At 40.4% G+C, this 26751-nt stretch overlaps 1 protein-coding gene across 1 annotated transcript; it reads left to right on the forward strand.

Moving 5' to 3' along the window:
* The first annotated feature begins 1749 nt into the window (after positions 1-1749).
* Positions 1750-25527, forward strand: LOC139978814 (sulfotransferase 2A1-like). Its single transcript, XM_071989330.1, has 6 exons — positions 1750-2087; positions 7556-7782; positions 14271-14400; positions 21924-22018; positions 22753-22945; positions 23817-25527. Exons 1-6 carry the CDS (start codon positions 1874-1876, stop codon positions 23927-23929), a joined length of 972 nt encoding a protein of 323 aa, XP_071845431.1. The 5' UTR covers positions 1750-1873; the 3' UTR covers positions 23930-25527.
* Positions 25528-26751: the final 1224 nt, after the last annotated feature.

Consider the following 26751-nt stretch of genomic DNA (forward strand, 5'->3'; position numbering starts at 1 on the left):
GTTCATGACTTATTCACCCTACACCCACATCACATTCGTAGAAGCCCCCTTTGTCTTTATTCCAAGAACTACTCATGGTTACCACAGATGACAACCTGTTGCATCTCATGTGTATTACAAATATGGTTAGTCATAGCACTCGCCTATGTGCCTTAGTAATAAGTAAGACCAAGAGTTTATGTCACACACAGAGCCTTATATCTGTATATAAGGCTCTGGCCACACAGAGGTTATCGCCCCCTCACAGGAAGTTGTAATGACTTAAATACTGTAGTTTTTTAATATGTTAAAAGACTAAGATTCCAGACTTCAGAGAGTGTAGTTCAGATTCACTCCAGCAATAAAGCTTATGCTCTACAAGTATGTCTGGAGTTTCTCTTTATCTGTTGTTCATTGTACCTATTTAATAACGGAGCCCAAACTAATTGAGCCGGAGCACACCCCAACGTAACAATAGGAACAAACAGCCACAAACCAGTGCATGCAACTATCTTAAAGGCATTGAAGACTCGCCCCAAACCGCGTGCCGCGCTCTGAAAAAGTTAACTTTCCATTGCTTGCAAATGAAGTTTTCTTCTTGTCACTACAAAATGCAGACAGTATCTAGACCTGAGATGTCCACGCTGCTATGTACTCTGTGTTGTGGGTATTGACCGTAGCTGTATATATTGACTGTACACAAGTGTTTAATTACCGACGGCAGCAAGCTGTGTGTGTATTTTCTGGGATCGATGGTGGTGTCTAACACTTCTGTTACACCTCACACGAAACTAGGTCAGATTACCGGCATGAGACGTTTCTTTGTGCGCTAGTCTTCACACCCTTTAATATATGCAATCTCGTATGTCACCGATTTATACATCACCTGAATAAAGCGAGACGATGGAGATAAACTACCATGCCTGAGGACACAACTCGACATGACAGGACTCGAACCAACAATCCTAAAATCACAAGTCCATTGCCTTAGCCGATTTAACTTGCCGCATTACTCATTGATGTTGCGCCATCATTATCTGCTGTCAGATTGTTATCAGTGCAATTTACATAGGCTTCGTGTCTGTTTATGTACTTCATCAATTTCATAAACGTTGGTTGTTTGATTTATCCCTTTTTTTGCGTTCCATAAGTTTACCACGCCGCTGTGAGTGACTGTGCATGTCGTAAATGTGTCCTCTGAACCTATCAGCTCTATATGGATACATGGGGCGACTGCATAATACTAGTTAGATGATTGGTGGATACAAAGATTTTGACTGCTACTACCAGGGAGTTGTTATAACAACTCCCTGCTACTATGCAGGGTATTAATCTGTATGACAGAAATCTTTAAATTGTTTCTCACAGATATAATGAAATATTTTATTGTTGCGTTGTCAAATGTTTGGTGCTTTATGCTTATTTGTAACATTCGCTGGCCAACGTTGTTGAACTGAAGTATTTTAGTTAGCTTCTTCCCCCCCCCCCCCCCCCCCAAAGCAGGATTTGGCTTTAACTGTCGAAATTGGTATGAGAAGATGGTGGACAATTCAACGCAAAATGCATGTGGATAAAATCCAAAATTCACCTAACGTAACAATAAGTTAGAAATCGATCCAGATAAGTAGTGTAAACTGAACCTTTAAACGTTACCGAACGATAACGTCATATTTGTGAACAAGTAAACCTTGAACTTTATGAAATCTAAAGTTCCTGTAAACAAACCAAGGAGCAAAGTTGAAAACGTGATTTACTGACAATCAAAATACGGGCTAGTGCTGTTGTGCTCGATCTGTACTCTGTGTCAATGTAATTCGGAAAATCTAATCGACGCGGTTCTGTGTAGATTAATTTGCGAGTCAACTGAAATAACGTGTTTGCCTAGTCTACTAAAATGGTGGTCAGATATTCATTGGAGGAACAAAATGATATGCAGAGGGAAATTTCCAAAATGTTCGGTGTTCCCGAACCACTGCAGAAGCTCAATGACGTGCACGAGTATGAAGGAGTGAGGTTTCGCGGTTTTGTACCTGCGAAGAGTCTTGAGATCATTAGAGACTGGGAGACGAGAGACGATGACATATTCATCACCACGTATCCTAAAAGTGGTAGGCTATGTTTACACTACAACCAGTGTACTGTATTGTACTACATTTACATATTGTATTATGTATATATATATATATTGATTGATTGTATGTGTGTGTTATAGTATACACATTCGTATACTACAATCAGTGTACTATATATATATATATATATATATAAATGAAAATCGTAATGAGTTGGAAAATCAAGAACAGTGAAAAAACTTTCAGCCTCCACCGGGATTCGAACCACGGGCCTTCCGCTCTGTACGCGGACACCCTAACCACTAGGCTATGGACGCTGATTGTAAGTCCAGAGGTTCGAAACCGGTAAGGAAGGTCGTTATTCCACTGTAGGCGTTTGTCACCTGTATCGAACAATACTAGTTCTGTTTTTGGTGACATATTTTGCCTTACTCTAGAGATTAAACATGATGCTGACCAACTCGAAATCATTTGTGATTCCTAAAGCCGGATCTCGAAAGAGATACTTTGAACAGACTTTATGTTAATGCAATGGAGGTAAACGACAAAGGCAAATGAATATATATAAATGAAAATCGTAATGAGTTGGAAAATCAAGAACAGTGAAAAAACTTTCAGCCTCCACCGGGATTCGAACCACGGGCCTTCCGCTCTGTATATATAAATATATATATATATATATATATATATATATATATATATATATATATATAAACAGCCTTATAACGGTATTAAGTATTTGTATAGTTGGCGACAGGTATATTAAAATATCTCGCTATTATGGATTCGGGAGAAGCAAACTTGCATGAGTGTCCCCTATCAGGGGCGGCGATTTGTTTCAAATATTGGGGGGGGGGGCATTTGCTTTGGTGCAGGCGCGTAGCAACTACATCCCCAAAATTGTTCGCGCGCTTCGTGATATTTTGTATATATACCAAGTTTCATTACGGATGCGGTCCGTCTCATGAGTGCAGATCAGTCTTGGATAATGGTGGGGACGCGTATCTGTTCTCTGATACTATCTAAGCAGAGCGCGACCATTGGTTCGCGCGTAGCGTAGACGATTTTTTTTTGGCAAATATACCTCCCGGATTGCTGGAAATAACACTTCCCAGACCCAATTATGCTCCAAAACCTCCTTCAATTTGAGATCTCATGGCTTAGAAATTTAAGTGGGGGAACACATGGGCGTCTGCAGAAAAAAAAAATCAGAGGACAAATAATCCAAGTAGACTTTTGTATACGATGGGTCTGGGTCCTCTCCCAGAAAACAATTATAGACTGCCGCAAATGCGATTTCCTTCAAAAATTTAACAAATGTGGATAAATGTAATAAAGTGAGAACTGCTGCATGAAATTTGCACAATGCTGGATCAAACTGCGCCAAAGTTCAATACAGGGAAATTTGCAATGCAGCGTTTGGTCAAGACAAATTTGGTGGGGACACGGTATATCATGTCCCCACCACTGAAAAAGTTGGTGGGGACGCGTCCCGCTGTCCCCACCAGAATCTGCACCCATGGTCCGTCTAGCTAATTCATTTCGAAAATAAATAAAAACTACTCTCGGTGAAAGTCGTTTTTTGGTGATATTTAGTAACAAATTGTGACACGGTTAGACATGCGCGTAGCGAGGAAAAAAGGGAGGGGCGAAGCTTGTAGGCAAACTATCTAAGCGTGGCGCCACCATGTGTTGGCGCGAAGCGTAAAAGAAAATTTTGGCCGAAAATGCCTCCCAGATCGCTGGAAATTGCACTTCCCAAGCCTTGTAAGTTGCATCTAAGCATTTTCTATTTTGAAATTACTAGCGATATCATAAAAAAATATGCTCTTATAGCCACAAAAAAAATTATGCCATCAAATATTGGGGGGATATTAGATACTATATCCCCCACCTAAAATATTGGGGAGACATGTCCCCCCCCCCCACCGTCCCCCTCCCCCATGAACGCCGCCCATGTCCCCTATAATCAAGCGGTGACCAGCTTACCGATGACCACATCCAAAATTCCGACATCGACACCGTTTGGTCCAGTTTCACTGATTTTATCAGAAAATATATGGATAATAATATTATTATATATATAACTGTAAAGTTAAACTCCCATGGATGCCTGAAAACCTGAGAAAGGAATGAAACAAAAAACGTCAGTTTAATGATAAGGCTCGTAGAACTGGAGACTTCGTTAATTAGGATAAATTCAAAGAGATCAGACGTAAAATTACAGATCGTAAAAAAACTTCTCAGAAAACTATATCCGTGATATTTCCGAAACCCTTGCAATTAATAACACCAAACCATTCTGGTGATATACAAAATCCATCTGCCGAGAGGCTTTTGATGTTAGTTCTCTCCAGAGCACCGGTCGCCTTGCCTCAAGTGCAAATGAAAGAGTCGCGAGGTCCTTAATACCCAATTCTGCTCAGTTTTTACGCAATACCTACCAACACTTAACCGAAGACCATTTGTTGATATGCCCAATATTACTGTCACTACTCCAAGCTAGCATCGAGAAAATTCTGAAGGAACTTAAAATCCACAAAGCAACTGGCCCCGACAACATCCCGACACGGATTTTGAAGGAATGCTCTTCAGATATGGCGCCAATCCTACAAAAGATTTTTCCAGAAGTCTATCTCCACTATAGTACCATCCCGCAGGACTCGCGTACTGCAAATGTGTCACCCATAGCCAAGAAAGGAGACCGATCTTAACCGTCAAATTACCAAAGTCCAGATTTGCTTACTAGTATTCTGCAAGCAACTGGAGCCGCATATTATTCAGTAACATAGTATTGAATAGAATTTATTTATTGTCCACGATCGGAAACTCGGCTCACACAGGTCGTAACGGAAAAATGAGCAATATTATTAGTATTAATAGAAGTATTAATAGACTGCGATACACATACAGTAATACAAACATATATTTTAGACAACCGTGGTCAGGTAGACGTGTGTATCATGCATGGACTTAAGCTAAGTATTCGATGTGGTTCCACATCATCGCTGACTTATAAAGTTGGATCACCTTGGGATCAGGGCAAATATTAACAAATAGATCGAGAGCTGCTCGAACAGGTAGATCACAAAAAGTTATCATTGGTTGTGAATTTTCAACAAGCTCTGAAGTAATCTCCCGCGTGCCCCAAGGCACAGTCCTTGGGCTAAGGCTGTTGTTCCTACTATAGCCAGGGGCGTATCCAGGATTTTCTAACCCGGGGGGTGCGAATTACTATCTAAGCGGAGCGCCGCCATCGGTTGGCGCGCAGCGTACAAGAAAATTTCTGGTTTTGATACCACCCAGATCACCGGAAATGGCACTTCTCGGGCTTGAAAATGACCAACCAGATGTACACTTTTTACCTGAGAACCAAGTATTTCCCGATAGTTTTTTTCCATCCATAACCTTTTTGAAGATTGTCACCAGTCACAAATCATGCTCGACCTCATCGCATGTCCTGTGGATCATTGCTTTTAATAGGTGATTCTACGTCGCGGCCCACAATATCCGTCAGGCCCACTTTTCAAGGTTCCAAGCCCATTATTTGTTCAGAATTTGAAAATTCACATTTCTCGTGAATAAACTCACTTCAAAACATACCCATAATGTTGCACAAAATTTCATCTATGGACAACCAATATAGAAAAACCTCCTTCAACCCCTAACAGACCGGTCAAAATTGCACGAGTAAAGGGAAGTGTGATAAAGAATGTTGGTCAGAAATTTTCGAAAATTCAGACACAGTTAATTTATTGGTGTACAAATATTAAAACCTTTTATAACGGCTATTATAAAACTTGGTTGAAGGAAATGAAAAAATAGCAGATATTTCCGAAACCGAACACTACACACATAGGCGTAGGAGGCGGGGGGGGGGGGCTACAGCCCCTAATTCGCCATTACTAATGTAAAAGAGAGTTTTGACATAATTGGACCTCCATGCCTTTTTCTCCATCTACATAAGACATTTCGTTGTTTACATTATCATCCGGCGGTATACTGCGCAACTTTCACGGACCGTACGGTACACGATGGCATGCGATGTTGTAACCGATGCTTGCTTATATGATATTGACATTTACATGTTGAACGCGTGCCACGGTCGTGGAACATGAACAGTAGTTACTGTACTAGCTATGAGTATCGGGTGGTATTTGAAAGCGCAATAAAAAAGTCAATAATCGCGAATAAGTAAAAAGTGGTAAAAAACTTAAAAGGGCGCCAGCAGTCCATTTGAGTCCGTCAGGGGGGCATCCCCCCCCCCCCTCTGACTGTATTGACGCTCCGCCACTGCTGAGTATGCCAGCTTGATATATGGGACCCATATTACACTACACAAAAGGAGTACATTGAAACAGTGCAACTATACGTGCAGCAAGACTTGTATATGAATGACTAAAGACGCACTAGCAGTGTGAACAATATGCTTGTAGATCTCAACTGGAGTAAATTAGAAATATACGTAAGACTGAAGCTCGGCTCGTCATCTTATATAAAGAAACTCATGGCATTACACCTAGTAACGTTCTTCATCTTGTAGCTAATCGCATCGCACCAGCAACTCGTATATATACATGTCATGATTTGAACTATACAACTCTCAGAGCCAAACATGAGTTATAAATATTCGCTCTATCCACGCACCCCCCCCCCCTCTCCCGCAACCCCCTAAGGAATTAAACTACCATCAGAGCTCAAATCTGCCTCTAGTGTGCCCTCCTTCAATCAGCTTCTGGATAACTATATCAAATCCGGAAGAGAAGGACCACACGTCAACACCCCTATGGGCGATATGACATTCATGTTCTCAAGATGTGTTCTTTTATTTATAAGTATCTCCCCCGTGTCTTTAGTGATATTGTTAATCCCAGTAATTCCGCGTATATTCGTAACAGTACGAGGAATAATATCCATTTTTCAGTTAGCAGACATCACTCGAAACACGGTAAATTATGGCTTGAATAACTACTGCTATAAAACCTGGACAGTGCTTCCGAATGATATAAAAACTGTTAAATCTTATGTAACGTTTAAGTGCAAACTAAAAGCACACCTAATTGAAAACTACGCTGACTGAGTACTGATTATCTCATGTTTATTTTTCTCTACTCTTAATTGTTACCTTCTTTCATTGTTATTTGTTATTTTTTGGTCGCTAGCTTGATAAACTAATATTGTTTTTCTAGTGTCCTGTTTATACTATACCACTTTGTTCTACTGTTCTTGTGTATAGATGAAATCAATGAAATGAAATGAAATATGTGTGGACATCGATCAAGATCAAGATATAGTACAACTAATCGAACAACAGTGCTCCGATACAAAATATATGCACCCACCAATCCCCCAAAATCAGTGTGTCTATAATCAAATGTTCTTCACTCAAAAGTGTGAGAGGACCGGTAACTGTGAATATTACCAAGTGCAGATTAAATGAAGCGGGCAGTAAGTTTCTTTTTTAACTAGATTGTAATATCAGTAATCTTTGTTCCATATATCAGGTACACACTGGATGTGGGAAATAGCTCTGCTAGTATTAGCAAAGGGACGTGCAGATGATATCGATCGGACGAAGATGTTTGGGACTGGAGTAGAATTTCTCTTTCCGCCTGAAATGACGACACCATCTCATGAGATATTTGCGGAGATGGAGTCCCCAAGGGTCATGATTACCCATCTACCCTGGAAATTCTTACCCAAACAACTAACAGAGGGCAAGAAAGGGAGGGTAAGTTCAAATAAATAAATTGCTCATGAAAATGTTCGCAGCTGCGCATTGAGGATATGTATCAAGCAAACAATCTAAATGCAAATTTTCCAAACATAATCTTTAGATTTTTCTTTTAAACCACTCTCGTTAAGAATGTCACATGCACATTATAAGTCCCCTTGTTATCCCAAGGTTCTGTTGTCTATTGTCATGTGTTTTGAATTATTAAATATCTATTCATATCATATATCATACGTATTGTGTATGACAATGCCAAGTAGTAATCACCATCACTGCCACAATCACCACCACCACCATCGTTATCGTAATTAACATCATCATCATCACCATTATCATCATCACCAGTATCACCATTATCGCCACAATCACCACCACTACCATCATCGTCGTCGTTGTCACGATCATCGTTATCGTAATTAACATCATCATCATCATCACCATTATCATCATCACCAGTATCACCATTATCGCCACAAACACCACCACTACCATCATCGTCGTCGTTGTCACGATCATCGTTATCGTAATTAGCATCATCATCACCATAATCATCAAAGTATCACCATCTTCGCCATCACAAACACCACCATCGCCACCACTACCATGATCGTCGTCGTTGTCACCATCATCGGTATCGTAATTAGCATCATCGTCATCATTTTCATCATCACCACTACCACCATTATCATCCGTGCCCGGACAAATACCCCCCAGACAAATACCCCCCGGACGATTACCCCCCCCCCCCAGACAATAACCCCCCGGACGATTACCACCCGGACAGATACCCCCCGGACAAATACCATCCCGGACAACTACCCCTCCAGGACAACTACCACCCGGACAGATACCCCTCGGACAATTACCCCAGAGGACAAAAACCCCCCGGACAAGTACCCACCCGGACAACTATCCCCGAGGACGAATACCCCCTAGACAATTACCCCCGGATAAATACCCCCGGACGAATATACCCCTGGACATATGCCGTTAACTATAGGAGACGGATGCAGCGACGGATACGCCCGTCTTTTTCGAGTTTAGTTTCCCGCGGGCCTCAACATATACCCTAGTCCCTCGGGCAACTCCGAGAGCATATTTACAATTGGGTCAGGGTGACGGTTAAACTGGCACCACTAGGGTCGTCGTGTGCCCTGGCCCTTATAACCTCCTCCCGACTTTTAAAAAGATTCGAGCTTTTCATATATAATTCCCCAAACTCCTGGATAGGGTTTGACAATGGACCGAGGCCCGGGGGTTGGGTTGGGAATTGCTCACTGCTTGTAGTAACTATTAATTTACTATTTCTTATAGTGACACTATTCTGTATTATTAATCTCCGAACAATTCCGGCTTATTGCGACTTACCATTTTCAAGTTTTCTTCTGAGTAATTTTACTTGATGATTTGCTATGTTATGTTAGTTTTTGTATAGCGCTTTATATGGCACAGCCATCTCATAGCACTTTGAATCCCTGGTCATCAGGCTGGCTTCTGAGAATCCAGCTCACACACCTTAGTTACATCACAGGTACCCATTTAAACACCTGGATGGAGAGGGGCAGTCGAGAAAAAAAGTGCCTTGCCCAAGGACACAACGTAACAGGATTATATATAAAACAAAAGAGCCACTCGGCCTCCACGCTCCTCTTGTTTTGCTTATTCTAAGCTATTTTTTCCTGTGAGTGCACGCCATTTTAGGATGGGAGGAGCAGAAGGGAGGGGTGGGGGCAAGAACAACCACGGTCCACCCCTCTAGGTTGGTGTGTATGATCATCATCCATACCCCCCATGGATTGTTTCATGGACCGCTGGGCTATCTTAGTCAAACCCGGTTACGGTGTAGCCCGTTATACCAGCAGAATTGCCTGTAAGGTTTCATAATAGTATGTACGATTGTATGAAACATAAGTAAAGAAAGAGGCTTGAGACTACGACGTCACTACCATTTGAAAAAACCTATTCTCTGGTCATTCTGTTTGCAAAAAGAATGATGATAATCTAAGAAATCAATTTAATTTTCCATAGTTATAATAATTCTACATTCCAACTATAAACAGATTAGTGATTGCTACATTGCCCACAAATTGCCACCCATAAGCCAAAGAATAATAGGTTTTCCTTGTAATAATTTTTACAAAGGCCGGTAGCGTCTGGCGCTTACCCGGGATTTTTCATGGGGTGTCCCATCACCTTTAAGAGATTTTCTACTGGAAAGTGTGCTTAGATGCCTAATGGTGTAACATGTTGCCCTTTTAAGGCAAGACTATACTAACATCATTGGCGCCGCCAGGAGTTCCGGGTAAATTTGGGGGATTTGGGGCATCCAAATTCATGGTGATGTCACATATACACAATCAGCATTGTGCTTTTTGTTTTTATTTTGAGGTATCAAAAAACTACACCTCAAGGTCCCCATCCCTACAAAAATGTCTCCTAAGATCTTCGCTTCTTCACGCCTCCATTTTGTGTGTCTGTGACGCTGGCCCCACAGGTTCAATTCCCATCTCGAGTATGGCTGTCGAAAGCTGTAATGTTAGTTTTTTTTTTCAATTTCCGGTGCAGTCCAATAGCTGTACTGCAGTTGTTGTTGATTCCATTGTAGTGGTAAGCAATTGATTCGGGTTAACTGTGTTCATTAGTTAGGTTCGACAAGGCTCTCCTGCAGTGGCGACGGACAGGTTGCTACCTACTCTCTCAGCATTCCGGAAAGTGGCTAAAGGCTGAGAATTGACTCACGTCTGTCGGATTGGGACATTAAATCACGACCCCGGGAACAGGATCAGATTGTAATAGTTACAAACCTGCCTCTCTTGTACTCTGAGCACTGTGCGAAACTACAAGGAAGATTAAATCACAAACGAGACAAGTCGACAAGGGGCCCCGGTATATAAACACAAAATTAGTATACACGCAAGTCTGGTATATGCAAATTTGGTATACACACAAAATTACTTGCGCGACTACTCTCCATGGAACTGCTACTCTGAGTAGCAGTTCCCTGGACGCACCAACAGAAAAAAAATGAGGCATGTGCAATAAATCTTCCTAGGTAATATGTTATGTTATTAACAATGTTATATTTTTAATCTTAGTTGATACAGAATACCGATACTGTATCAGCTTATAGGCAGGGACGTACCTAGGACTGGTATGACTAGGATTGGGGTTGTAGGGTAAAAAAAATCGACTAGGGTTAGTCTTTAAAGCCCATAAATTCACGATACTGATCTGTATCCTGTGGGAGGAGTCTCAGGGGAGGGACGGCCCCTTAATTTTCAATATTTATTTATATGATGGTCGTCCGAACCATTCGACCCCCCCCCCCAGCGTATGGGCCTGCATATATCTCATTTTTCGAAATGCCCTTGGATGCAAATCGGAGCAATCAGTTACACATCCATGTACTAAAATAGTTTTTGATCGCTCGTTCTTTTCACAATCGCTTTTGCGATCCCAACATTTCTGATGGTATTATTTCCTCTGTCCCCCGCTTGCTACGCCAGTGGTCCCTTTCGCAGTACCCTGATCGGTACAGAGAGAGGGTCGTTTTGTTGATTTGTTAAGGTTTTACGGCTCAGTTTCTAACCAATTGGTTTAAGTTGCGCCGACGACGGCCTTTTTTCAGTTGTGGCGCACTGGCTTGTTTTCCCTACTCCATTGCTTGAGCACCAAGCACAATAGCAGTAGGTTCCAGTCTTCGGTATGACCCAGCCAGGAGTCGAACCCCTAACCTACCGGCTGCAAGTCGGATGCTCTAACCACGTGACCATGCAGTCGGTCTGAGAGAAAGAGAAAGGGGAAGGGGGAGTACAACTAAACGACAAATGTAGGCCTAAAGAGGTTGTCGGAACTGTAGCGAAATTTATCATCAATTCTAAAAACATTTGCACTTCATCACAGTTTGTTAACAATTGTCAGTTGATTTTACTACACAACCATCAATTGCCTTTCACCATCAACAGACCAGCAATTCCTTTTGAAATCATTTCTTTTGTTCACTGCTGGTCAGCCTATTTAACATTGTGACTCAACAGAATAAATAAGGCAAGCTCACCTGTTGTTGAAATATCTTCACTACCGTACCCTAGTAGATGTTTTTGTATCATGGCAACAACTGGCCAATCAAGAGACAGTCTGGAAAAAACACATGACTCAATTTTGTGGATACATACCATGTGCAGCCATTTTAGTAGAAGGACTTCACCCTGGAAGCAAGAAATCTCTGCTAGACACATGCAACTGTATATTACAACTCATCTGCACTACGTTATGTTTTATCAGCTGCAATAACTACCAAGAGGAATTCTCATATATATTTAATCCATTGGATATAATTGGATATAATTGGATGATGATGATGATGATGATGATGATGATGATGATGATGATGATGATGATGATGATGATGATGATGATGATGATGATGATGATGATGATGATGATGATGATGATGATGATGATGATGATGATGATGATGATGATGATGATGATGATGATGATGATGATGATGATGATGATGATGATGATGATGATGATGATGATGATGATGATGATGATGATGATGATGATGATGATGATGATGATGATGATGATGGTGATGATGACGATGATGATGATGATGATGATGTTGGTGACGACGACGATGATGATGATAAGGTTGCCGGACAAATACCCCCCGGACAAATACCCCCCGGACATATACCCCCCGGACTCATACCCCCGGGACAAGTACCCCCCGGACAATCACCCCCCGGACAAAAACCCCCGAGGACTCTGCTTATCAGCTGCAATAACTACCAAGAGGAATTCTCATATATATTTAATCCATTGGATATAATTGGATATAATTGGATGATGATGATGATGATGATGATGATGATGATGATGATGATGATGATGATGATGATGATGATGATGATGATGATGATGATGATGATGATGATGATGATGATGATGATGATGATGATGATGATGATGATGATGATGATGATGATGATGATGATGATGATGATGATGATGATGATGATGATGATGATGATGATGATGATGAGCAGTAGCAGTAGTATTATTGTTATTAACTATGATACTTTTAAATAAGGTGTAAGAAATCGGCCTGACATTTCGACTGTAGAAAACAGTCGAAACGTCAGGCCGACTTCATACATCTTATTCTTAAACCTTGGTGATTTTGTGGATAAGCAGTTTTTATCAGCTACGTTATTTTACTTTTAAATTTGGTTATATCAGGGTTGTCCAACCTTTTGATGAGGAGGGCCACCTCGAATGATTATGATAAAGGAGGGGCCGCATGAGCCTACAAGCTCCTGTGGCATATCCAGGGTTTCGTGCCAGAGCGGCAAATTTCAGTGGCCCCGCTATGAGTCTGTATTGGAAATGAAGTTACCATACAAGCGGAGCGCCACCGTAGGTTGGCGCGTGGCGTGCAAGAATAAAAATCGCCCAAAAGACCCCCAGATTGCAGGAAATGACACTTCACAAGCCTTCTGATCTGTATCAAAACAATCTTCATATTGAGATATAAGGATCTCTGAAATTTATCAAAAAAGAATTCCTGGGTAAAAGTACATTTGTAAATTAATGAGGTTGGCGGGCCGCACTGTGACCCGCGGGCCGTAGGTTGGACAACCCTGGGTTATATAGAAGACGTGGAACATCCGGTCAATTTCTAATTACTACATGCATTTTTGGATTGTCAGATGCTTTAACGTTTCATATCAGAATAATAATCTGATATATCAGAATAATAATCTGATATATCAGAATAATAATCTGATATACCAGATTAAGAAAATTTTCTTTCATGGCCCTAATGGGCTTTCGTACTACGGAGTTCACCAGCTAAAGGTCGGCTTGGTTAACGGGCTCGTAGGGGGGGGGGGGCTGGGGCGTATTCTGGTTTAGTTCGGGTGGTAACCTGGGTGAGGTATCTGTGCCTGTGTATTTGTGCGGGTAGATTTTTCCCGGAGGTAATTGCTGGGGGGTGGGGTTAATTGTCCTCGGGGTATTTGTCCTCGTGGGTGTATGTCCGGGGGTAGTTGTGCCGGGGGTAGTTGTCTGGGGGGTACTTATCCTCGGGGGTATTTGTCCTCGGTGGTGTATGTCCGGGGGGTATTTGTCCGGGGGGTAGTTATCCTCGTAGGTATTCGTCCTCGGGGGTTTTTGTCCGGGGGGTGATTGTCCGGGGGGTACTTGTCCCGGGGGTATGAGTCCGGGGGGTATATGTCCGGGGGGTATTTGTCCGGGGGGTATTTGTCCGGCAACCTTATCATCATCATCGTCGTCTTCACCAACATCATCATCATCATCATCGTCATCATCACCATCATCATCATCATCATCATCATCATCATCATCATCATCATCATCATCATCATCATCATCATCATCATCATCATCATCATCATCATCATCATCACAGCAATCGTTTCTTGACGAGGATAAATATTACTATCTTTTTCCAGATCCTCTACGTCATGAGAAATCCTAAGGATACCTTAGCGTCCTTGAGCCGGTTTATTCTTGCACCCATGGGTCCAGTTCAAGACCAGAGGATGTGGAAGTTTTTCTTCAATATGTTCTTGTCCGGCGAGAGTAAGTTTCAGAATAAAAGACCTGCTGTATGAATGGTCGGTCGTTCTAGCTCCATTAAGTTCAAATGTGTCACGTGACTTTGTATCCATAGAAACCCCTATGTTGTACTAGTATATACTGTGCCAAGGCAACCTACACTTCGATTTCGTCGAGTTTCTACAACCTTGTCTACCAAATAATTAGCCTTGAAAGGGTCTTCACCTCCGCATATATGGAAATAATGTAATCTCTGAATAGTCCATATCATTATTATTTCATTAGTTGTGTTGAATTCTGCTGAAAGTAGCGTTGTTATAATTTCAGCAGGCGCGTATCCAGGGGGGCGTTGGGGGCGCGCGCCCCCCCGGGTTAGGAAAAGAGGAGAGAAAAAAAGAGAAGAAAAAAGGGAAAAAGAGGGAGAAAAGAGAAAAGGAGGAGAGGAAGGAAGGGAAAAGAAAAAGAAGAAAGAGAGATAAAGGAGAAAAGGAGGAAGTAGAAGATAAACGCCAAGACCTCGGGAAGAGAAAGAGGAACAGTCATAATTACAGCGCTGATCACTATTATATACACAGGGTAGCCAGTGACAGATCGAAGATTACAGAGGGGACGTGCGCCTCACCCTACCCCTTACACCGAAAACTCCATTTTTAGCTCATACCAGCATGCTGGTGTGAGCTATTGTTACAGAGCGGCGTCTATCACTCTATCCGTCAACAATTGGTAAAACCGCTCCCACTCACACAGTATTTAATGGAATTTCATGAAACTTGGACACAAGGACCATTGGGTATAGGGCCATCAGAGATGGTCCGAAATTTGGGGTCAATGGTCACCTGTGGGCCGTAATGGGCCATTTTGTGGAAATACGCAAAATGCTTCTTCTCCTACAGATTCCATGGTACAATGTTGAGGGTTTGTCACGATAGTACTATGGAAGTTTTACCTTCAGGGTGTTCATGAATTTGAGATCAAAGATCAACTAGGGGTCTTTTGTGGCCCGAGCCGCGGCCCTATATTTTCAAATTGCTCCTGTTCGTGCAGTGTATGGCCAGTTATAATGAAACTTGGTCACAACGTTCCTCGGGATGAGGGTTATGAGGGGTGTTCGGAAAATTGAGGTCAAATGTCATTTAGGGGGTCATCAGGGGTCATTCTTTGTAATATTTTCAAATATCTCAATCTCCTCAAAATTTTGATGGATCATATTCAAAGTTGAACTGAAGATTGTTGGATTGTGTATGAATAAGATGATGCCTAATAATTTTTGGTCAAAAGTTAATTAATTACAATTAATCCCCATTGTTTAAAAAAATCTGAGCCTTCACCTTTTGCCAAAGCTCTTTTAATTTGTCTCCCAGTCTCTGCAGTGTTTGTTTACATTTGTGGTTAAGCTCTGCAGAGGCTGTTAGTGGAATTAAAGCAGGACTAGGAGTTGTTAACTGTTGAACTGTAAGCATGAGAGCCCTATAGCCAATCAGCACTTGCCGATTCTTAGAAGTCTTTGAGCCTGAGGTATGTAGGCAGCCAGCAAAAATGTTGGCAAGGAGTGCTTCAGTATGGAACGCGAAAAGGGCAACCATATTTCGTTGTCTAAACTAAGTTTGTTGCAGTCTAAACTAAAGTTGTTGCTGCTGTTTTACCACGTTGTTGCTCAAACTCACGTTGTTATTTTAACTTCCGTTGTCTAAACATACGTCGTTGTCTAAACTTACGTTGTTGCTATTGGCGCTGTTCAAAATTGCTCAACCGCGTAATGTAAACCAGAATGCAAAATGCATTGAGGTTTCGATGACTTCAGTACACTAGAAAGGTGTTAGTATAAGCAGAACTAGCTGTTACTATAGAAATGGCCCGAACCACCATGTTGATACATTAACACTACGGCATGATAAACACAGGTCAGTCTACTGTACGTGGCTATATACACCTGCACCAAAAACAATAGGGGTCTTGGAGGTCCAAGTCCATTTGGAGTCACCAAACGCAAACTTGTGGAAACCTTGTTTTATAAGCTACCGTATCTCCCACAGCCAGCCTATCAGATAACATGTGCGTTAGTACAACTCATACGAATAGGAGGCTGCACGGTAAACAACTTTTAAAATGTTATAATGTTATACTTATAGGCTATGCACATACGCTGTGAATGTCGGAAATCAAGTACAACGTCGAGTGTCTAGACAAAGTACCAGCATAAAAATACTGCACTTTTAAACTGATTTCATTGAGCCCCTCCAACAATGTGTAGAGATAATCTGGGAATGTCGGTAATCAAGTAAAACGAGTGTCGAGACAAAATGCCAGCATAAAATACTGTACTTAAAATTGAATTATTGAACGATTACATGATGTCTGGGTATGTTGTGAATGTCGGCAATCAAGTAAAACGAATGACAGTAATATTACTAAAGACAAATGTGTCCCGATCGAACACCAATTGCGTTTATTATATAACCTATACTTTTACTAGTGTTTATAGTTGAGAAGATGCGATCTTATCACTGCTTGTACTTTATGAATGCTCTACACAATATATATATGGCGGACGCCATCCAGTGCCCTAGCTTCGCTGTTTTACAAGGGCGGCCGTCCGACCTTCATTTCGCCTGCCCTGCCACTCTTTCCTCCTCTCCAACTCCGCATATAGTACCTCGATGCTTTGACCTGCAGCGATTTCACCAGCAACCCCAACTCTTCAAATATCCCCGCAAATGTAGTGTGCATATCTCGCTAAATTCCACGCAATTTGTATTAGGCCTGTTCAAACTTCGGAGTTTCAACTGCACATGCGCATATCCTGAAAATTTGTGGAGAAAAGATCATATCACCTTACCTACAACACATAGCCTTAGTCAAAACTCGAGTGTATCTTGGATGATTCGTTTCTTGCATAACATGTTTAGCGGGTTTTTTGGTCTAAAATGCTGAGCGAGGTTTGTGTATATTCCATTTACAACACAATCCCTTTCGCAAATCGAAACTCCGAACTGGATTGGTGTTACGAATGAACTTGCTTGGCGGGTTTAGTAAACTAGTTCTGTGAGTCATATTGCCTACGTACTTCAATACTGTGCCCCTCTTGTTACTCACGAAGCGCAGACTACATCCAACCATAGAGCAACTGATCCAACATTTACCCTGGATGCTTTTCAGTATTTGGAAACAACCAACTCCACGAAAATTATAGTATTTAAATAACATTTTTACGCAATGTCGAAACTTCAATGACTACTTTTGACGATGTATGACTGCAGTAGTTTATGCACACGAATTAGTGTTGCACCAGAATCATGACTTGAAGCACGTGGTCAAAGGGACCGCAAAAATTTACGCAAGTTTGCAACGAAGAAATAACTGTGGTATAAATGCACATTTTACATTATCAACTCTCAAAAGGGAGAGAACATAACATACTGTGAGATTTAAAGTCCTTTTCAGTATCAGAGATGTTGCGGTAGCTTCCCGCAAAATTCATAGATTGTCTCAACTCATAACTTTCTGTGATAAAACAATTATTCAAATATGACATTAACAATATAAATGTAAATAACGTCCTCGGAGTTGTATCAACTATCATGTAAATATCGTTAACAACGTGATTTTGTTCGACAAATCAGGTTGTTAAGGATATTTACATGGCTGTTGCTACAAATCCGGCATGACATTAACGATAATTCCCCCCCCCCCTTTTCGCGTTACATAGTTAAACCATCATACTTTGCGTTCATTGAGCACTGAAGATGCAAGCATGTTTGCAGACAATGGGTAAGGGACTATTAACCAAACATATCTCGGGAAATTTGAGAAAACATCATTGGCTGTATTTAGCATGAAAATCTCTGTAATAGATATGTTGTTAGCACTGCACGGAAGCAACTTGCGGTTGATTGTTATAATTTTTTTGAAAAGAAAGAATGATGTTCGTTCACAATGTGTTCACAAAGGAACTTTAGATAGCAACGAAAGTGTAGACATCAGCGTGAGTTTAGACATCAACGTAAGTTTAGACATCAACGAAAGTTTTAGACATCAACGTGAGTTTAGACATCAACCGTAAGTTTATAAATCAACGTGAGATTAGACATTAAGGCGCGTTTAGTCGTCAACGTGACTTTAGACATCAACGTAAGTTTAGACATCAACGAACAACAGCAACATGGTAAACTAGCAGCAACAGCTTTAGTTTAGACAGCAACAAACTTAGTTTAGGCAACGAAACAAACTTAGTTTAGGCAACGAAATATGGTTGCCCTTTCGCGTTCCATACTTCAGGTCTGCTCAGGTAGAGGGGAGAAAGTTTAATAGGGTAGGTCAGTGGTATTGTTTGAGGGAGTGGGTAAAACAGGATTTAAAGGGGGAAAATAGGAATTATAGCCAGTGGTGTGGCCAGTATTCTGCTAACCGAGGGGGGGGGGGGGGGTTATCCCTCATGGGCCCAAAATTGGTGGAATCTGAAAAATGGCCTGAAATTTGGTGGGCCATAAAGTTTTGTGGGCCTTACATTTTTAAGCTCGAAAAGGTATGAGCTTCTGCACCATTGGTGCTCTAGTTGACGTTTCCATTTTTCCTCTCTCACTAATGTATCTATATATATATATACTATATATGGTCTAGCATAACGCGTGTGTGTGTGTATGGACGCCTTAAACAATTGTTCAATTGTGCAATGGAACCAACTGTGGCTGGTCTTGAACTCGACCGAGTCGTCGGAGAACATGACGCATTTCGGGAAGGGGCGACCGCCCACCCCCCACCCCCCACGAGCAAATTTCCTCTATGATATCGATAGTAATTTAAAAATAGACAATGCTTAGATGGAACTTACACGGCCTGGGAAGTGTCATTTCCAGCGATCTGGGAGGCATTTTCGGCCAAAATTTTCTTGTACGCTTCGCGCCAACTCATGGTGGCGCTTCGCTTAGATAGTTTGCCTACAGGCTTCGCCCTTCCCTTGGCAAATTACTCGCTACACGCCTGTTCGAATTTGTAAAGCAAAGAGCAGACATCACATAATATCAGTGAGCATGAAAATGCATGTTCAAAAATGAACAGCCTCAAAACTGTCTATGTGTGTAGTCAAAGGCGTAGGAGCCCAATTGGATTTGGGGGCTGTAACGACTTGCCCGAAAAATATAACCAAAATTTTGCGCGCGTTCAACATGTTAATGTCAATATCATATAAGCAAGCATAGGTCATTACATCACATGGCATCGTGTACCGTACGGTCTGTGAAAGCTGCGCAGTATTCCGCAGGATGCTAATGTAAACAACGAAATGTCTTATGTAGATGGAGAAAAAGGCATGGAGGTCCAATTTTGTCAAAACTCTCTTTTACAGTAGTAATGGCGAATTAGTCTGCCAAGCTTAGAACTTTATTTTAATTACCAAGGAGATAATTTTTAAACTATTCATTTATTCTCAGCATGTTGCCCGAATTTTCAGGGGAAAAAGTTTGGTTGGGGGGGGGGCTGCAGCCCCCGCCTCCTACGCCTATGTGTGTAGTGTTCGGTTTCGAAATATCTGATATCGGAAATATCTGCTATTTTTCATTTCCTTCAACCAAGTTTTATAATTGCCGTTATAAGAGGTTGTAATATTTGTACACCAATAAATTAACTGTGTCTGAATGAATATTCGAAAACTTCCTGACCAACATTCTTCATCATACTTCCCTCTTCTCGTAGCAATTTTGACCTGTCTGTTAGGGGTTGAAGGAGGTTTTTCTATATTGGTTGTCCATAGATTGAATTTTGTGCAACATTATGTATATGTTTTGAAGTGATTTTCTTCACGAGAAATGTGAATTTTCAAATTCTGAACAAATAATGGGCTTTAAACTTTGAAAAGTGGGGCTTTCGGATATTGTGGGCCGTGACGTAGAATCACCTACAAAAGCAATGATCCACAGGACATGCAATGAGGTCGAACATGATGTGTGACTGGTTACAATCTTCAAAAAGGTTATGGATGAAACAAAAAATATTGGGAAATACTTGGTTCTCAGGCAAAAGTGTACATCTGGTTGGTCATTTTCAAGCCCGAGAAGTGCCATTTCCGGTGATCTAGGGGGTATCAAAACCTGAAATTTTCTTGTACGCTCCGCGCCAACCGATGATGGCGCTCCGCTTAGATAATAATTCGCGCCCCCCGGGTTAGAAAATCCTGGATACGCCCCTGCTCAGAAACACCCTTCAACCGTTACAGGTTCCGAAGACAACATGGTTAATGGAAGAGCCCCTTTATTTCCACGAATAAATTCTTTTTCATATTTAATAGTTTTCTCCTTTTAACAGTTACTTATTTAGCGGACATATTTCTAATAAGTACCACTCAAACTAAAAACATATATCATTTCCAAATATGTATGTATCAATGCAAGAACCCCCCCCCCCCTTTACAAAAGAAATTAAAGAAAGTACGAATGAAAACCTAATATACAGATATTTACATTCGGGAACACTATATGAGGATCCTATCTAGGTAACTAACTTGTAGTGCTTCGCAGCTAACTTCTTCGTTCAGGTAAGCGTCCGACCGTATGGGTTCATCATATATTACAATGGTTACACTAGCAGTGCTTACAGTGAAAACTAAGACAAAATAAAATACACTTCCAATTTCCACTTGTGTGTCAAATTATAAAGTGAATCTGAAGTAGGCCTATATGATTCCATCATTAATTGTCTCATACTAAAAAAATCACCCCATATAGAGTTCAATACGATAACTCAGCGAATTTGTAATATAAAGAGTCAGCTGCAAAATTCACAGAACTAAGCTAACCTGGTTTTGAATTTTTGAGCAACGTGGGCCTACCTACCTGATGTATAATTCATATAAGTACTCTAGTCCATCACGTGACTAGCAGCTGACAATATTTTCAACATTATAGAGTGCACCACCTCCGCCGCATACTGTAAATTATACTATGTATGTTGTGAAAATAATAAAAGCTTGATCTTTTTCAACAAAATTAAGGAAAATGATTTTAGGTCTACAGACGTCATTTGAAATTTCTTGAAAATACATGTGCTTTGTAAGTTGCCGCAAGAATTGCAACATTTCGCATTTAAACATCCTTAATTACAAGCGTCCCTTCTCCTCCCCTTACCCCCCCCCTCCCCCAGGGCCAACGGCACATCACTTCAACAAATCGAACCAAACCAAAACAAATTTTTGTGCGTGCATAATGTGGACTCTACCCCTAAAACTTTTGCTGTGTAAATAACGAGATGTGTCACATTTAAGATCTAAAAGCATGTTAGGGCATGCAGGTCAAATTTCTTGAACATTAAATGTTCTCTGTATACGTTGCAAAAGATCGCACTATTTCGAATTTGTTATAGTGAAGAGGGAAGGAGAATGGGAAGCCCCTCCAATTAGACCCATCCCCAGGGACGCCAGCCCATAAGTTCAAATCTTACCCCTCCCTAATTGTCCATAACTGTCTGCTGTATATTGTCTCTCGTTACTTTTCTAAGAAAGTTTAACTTTTTGTTATTTAAAAGGTATTTAAAAGAGTGCAATTATGTTTCCCTTTTAGTGAGCCACGGCAGTTGGTTCGACCACGTACATACCTACTGGACACATAGAGAACAAGAGAATGTTTTCTTCACCTCATACGAAAAGCTAAAGCTGGTGAGTTGACATTGATTTATCAAGATCGAATTTTCGACATTAATTAAAGGCTGTATAATTCTAAAGGAGAAGCAAGCCCGCCCCCCCCCCCACCCCTCCCCCCAATCATCTTACCCTTTTATATCAGAGATGCTTACGATGAAAAAAACTTCCACTCACTAGCACACATTGAAATTAATCTCAGGTATTAAGTTAAAGAAACTAATGTGCTGTATATAGAATTTCATAGTCTAAGCTATATCTGTCAATTTCTGAGTTGCGTATTCTATACCAAATCCCTGCGGTATTTTTTGTTTTGTTTAACTTGATTACAAACCGCGATTTGTAACAGTTTAAATGTTTCCGGTGTTCATATTGGAAATTGTGAAACTTTTGTTTAAGACAAAATTATTGTAAACTGTTAATTTAATTGTTAGTTAATGTTAGTTAATAAATTGAAATCCATATCTCAATATCATGTCCCTTATTCAAGATGTGGTTGATTGAATGATACCTATTTTGACTGGCTAATTTTACCCTCGCAAACGTCTGTGATGTTATCGTGACAGAGGTTCCTCAAAAACTTTTCTATTCTATCACAATGTTCTTGTTGATTACAAACCGGACTAACGGCAGTATCAAAAAAGAATATGTTGTGTGAATAAAGTCATCGTTTGAAATCAGTTGTGATATATATGTGATCCGTATATGTTTCATCTATATACTTCACACGTTTTCTTCGCTGATGAATACAGGATTTTCAGTCCGTCGCTAGACCGCTGTCAAAGTTTCTTCTCGGTGAAGAACTAGACGAGGATTCTCTCAGGCGGTTGGAGGAGAATGCAAGTATGAAAGGGATGAAGAAAAGTTATGACGAGATCGAGAAACAGAGAGCCGACGGTGTCATGATTACAAAGGCTATGGGGCGGAGTTCTTTTATACAGAAAGGTATGAAATGTGAAATATATTACATTCTTGTTATTGTTGTTGACAAAATATCGTTATGTATCATTATAGCTACGTCGATTTATTAACGGCAATGTACACATATTCACAGTGGTACACTTTAGAAGATTTTTATTTCTTTTAAATATTAGGATGTTACTTGTGTGTGAAATCAGTTCGCATGCAGGGGACAACTATATGTGAATGTTTCCCATTTCAACTTTATATTAAGAAATGCAGATACACTACGTAACCAAGATGGAATAGCAACTGCAATATATGTCTTCTTCAACCATGAGTTTTGATATGGTTGACGACGGCCCATGCGAATTATCAGTGAACGTTGCCTACTGTGACGTCATGCTTTCGTCACTTATATCGGGTCACTGCTTTGTGAACTCAAACGATATGGCAACTGATGGGATCCCGTAGGTTACTAGACAGGGGAAAGGGTGGAGGGGGTATTGATTGACTACTTTCAAATTCGTTTTCAAAATCTTTTTCAACTGTTACTTGTGCGCATGATCAACCATATGCATAGCGGAAATTGAATTTAGTCGTAAACTTATGCACATGTTTACGGTGCGTAAGTGTTAAGTCCGCACGTTAACGTATGAAAGATTACGAATGATATGATATGTATCGAAATGCGTATAAAATGGATGTGTGTAAAACTTCAATACATATAATAGACCTATGAATGAGGGTGTATAGGAATTCATATGATTGCATAGGCTATGGATATGCGTATGTATGGTCGGTATGCATGGGTGTAACCCTTGCATGCAATCATCAACATGGGTGACAACACTTGAGTTCAAATTTAAAATCTAAATCTTGTTGTATTTGTTTTCGTTCTGTCTTTTAATTCAAGGTGTCATTGGATCCTGGAAGAATGTCTTCTCGGTTGCAGAGAATGAGTTGTTTGATGAGGTTTGCCAGGAAAATATGGCGGACTGGGAGTTTCAGCCTGTTTACGAGGGATAACGATGTCGATGGTAGTTGTTTCCGATCGTGTATATGTAACCAGAGCATAACCTGGTTAATGTTTTGCATAGTTATCATTTTCTTTTATTTTCCACCTTTGTTTCTATCCATTTAATCATTTTCTTATCTTTGTTTTTATTCATTTGATCATTTTCTTTTGTTTGTTTGTTTTTATTCATTTGACAATGAATAACCTTTACTTGGTAGATTTATGAGTTCCCTTAATTTTCACTTTTATTGCTAACTACTACATGGCAACAGTTAGTGGTCGGGTGGCCCTGTGTGACCTGTCTTTTTCTTAAGCTAAGTAATTGTTTTGCGTGGTCCTATTTTCTAGGAATATATGAGTGGCTCCAAGAGTCTATCCCTTTTCAGAACTGTGGATTAAATAGACAATTTTATAACTTTTGTTTGGTTAGATGATTTGTTTGGTGATAGATGATTATTTTAAATGTACCAAAGGACACCATAAATTAAGTAATGTGTCTGGTAAATTATATATTAAGTGTTAATTGACAGCTGGTTGGTCACTGGACCACAGATACCAGGAAGTGGAGGGCAAGCTGGTCTAGAGTTTAAGTTGGTCATGTGTAGGTTGCCTTGTACTATTATTATGGGATGAATTCTTATTATTATGGGATGTATTCTTATTATTATGGGATGAATTCTTATTATTATGGGATGTATTCTTATTATTATGGGATGGAGTGAATAAGGTAGCATGGTAGGGGGAAATTAAGATAAGACACTGATGCTGAGTTAAGTTTACAGTAGTTAGAGGAGAAGAGGGGAAGGATTGAGTTTGTAATAGTTAGAGGAGAAGGATTAAGTTTGAAATGGTTGGGCAAGAGATCATAAGTATTTTCTTAGACTAACTTCACCAGTAATAGAGTAGAGGACCAGTATTAAATTAATTAGAAGTTAAATGGACACTTAATTGAAGCTATTTACCCATGGAGTTTTTATAGAAGTTTAGTGAATACCTGGAGCTTGTTCTACAAATGGATATTCTATTTTAGTAAACACCTGGAACTGTTTTACAAGGAGATTTCATATTTAATAAAAGTTTATCACCCGGAGCTGTACCAATGGAGGCAGAACTTTATTTAATCCTGTACTAATATCTGGCAACGATATAATTTTCTGTTGTGATGGAACTGAACTATAAATTCCCATTTTAATTCAATGTTTGGATCCGGAAGTGAACCCCTGTGATTACCCAACCCGAGTGATGAACAGTTTCTCCTAGAGACGCCCCAAGCTGAGACGCCCCAAGAGGTTATTTCCCCGAATCGCGAGCTGTCCAGAGAACCACCCAATCCAGAGACGTCCCCTAACTAAGTGAACCGCCCTAGAAGTTTCCCAAGGAGACAATTTCGTTCTCAAATTGTATTCGGTCGACCCGCGCAGCGATTTTGTTATTATTTTCGTTGGGACTGATAAGTATTATTTTTCCATTAAGTTCAGTGGAGTCGTTATAAGAAGTAAGAGTTCCGAGATATGTAAGTTACACCCATTTATATAATTTCACATATAACCTTAAGTAACCCCATTGATATTAATACAACGTTCATGTGCATCGTAAACACACCACTTTACCTTTATTTGTTTGTTTTTGTGTGAGCATTCCGCCTTTTTAAGTTGTCCCCACGATCTCAGAGTAAATCGGCCCTACCCTGATTTGGAGGTGTCACTTGTAATCTTCCCAAACCTAAAAATATATTTAAGCCTCGTCACTGCGTTTTTGAATGGCTACATATATACAACTTGACAACATTTCGAGCAACCAGTCTCATGTGCGCAGTTCACTAGGAAGGCTACTTATTGGTATAATAAGATGTCGTCTTGTTTTATTGACAAACGATATATATGTAGCACGTCATCGAAAAACATAGGTGGTGGGCAGATATCTCTATTAGTGTTGATCGTTTGATCATTTTGACATATAAACATGATCAGTATGATGTATCACTACTTTGTAAAGCATATATAGTGTTTCAATGTCAGCCAAGTGTGATCTGTAGTTTTATATGAATTTGAATGAACATATTTTAATTGTTGTGAGTTGCTAACATTTGTGAAACAATGGATTAACACAACACATACGACCGCACTGAGGAGCCAAAGGCATCAACAGTTTAGCTTTAACTAAGGCAGAATTCCAGACATTTAACAAGCTACGATATTCCTGAGCATTAGGCCTATATATGTATATACTCCAAACTATGTTAGAGACATAAATGAGAGAATAAACACACATGGAGGAAAGAGGGAGTGGAAGAGAGTGTGTACCTGCCATCAACCACCTTCAACACGAATTTCTTCAGACAGTTTCTGCTGAAACTCCTTTCAACTTTCAAATTCAATTCAAACTCCAGAAGAATCCGATACCAAGGTGCACACCATCTCTTAGAAGAGAGTATTTATTCTAGCGACTTGATCGTATCAGGAGGGAAATGGTATAATGGCTAGGCTATGCTTCTTTCAATTATTCCTTAATTGTAGTAGAGTGAAGTCTTGCTCACACTTGTTCAACCCTGATGACAATGGGGTCAGACCCAAGGTCAATTCTGGGGCCCAGTGAAGTAATGGATAAAGAGTAAAGTATATACTCATATGGCAGACTTCAGAAAGGGCCCCCCCCCCAGCCCAGTGACATCATTATTCCCATGGCCTGACCTGCTTCCTAAAGCCACTGATCACACTGTCTGAATCCCTATAAATTAATTCTTACATTGCAATATTCTTTTACTTCAATCTATGAACAAGACTCACAAGAGTAAAGTAACAAACTTGAAAGTTTAAGGAAAAAAAGAAACAGT

The sequence above is a fragment of the Apostichopus japonicus genome, chromosome 2 (assembly GCF_037975245.1).
Source record: "Apostichopus japonicus isolate 1M-3 chromosome 2, ASM3797524v1, whole genome shotgun sequence".
NCBI classification, from domain to species: Eukaryota; Metazoa; Echinodermata; class Holothuroidea; order Aspidochirotida; family Stichopodidae; genus Apostichopus; species Apostichopus japonicus.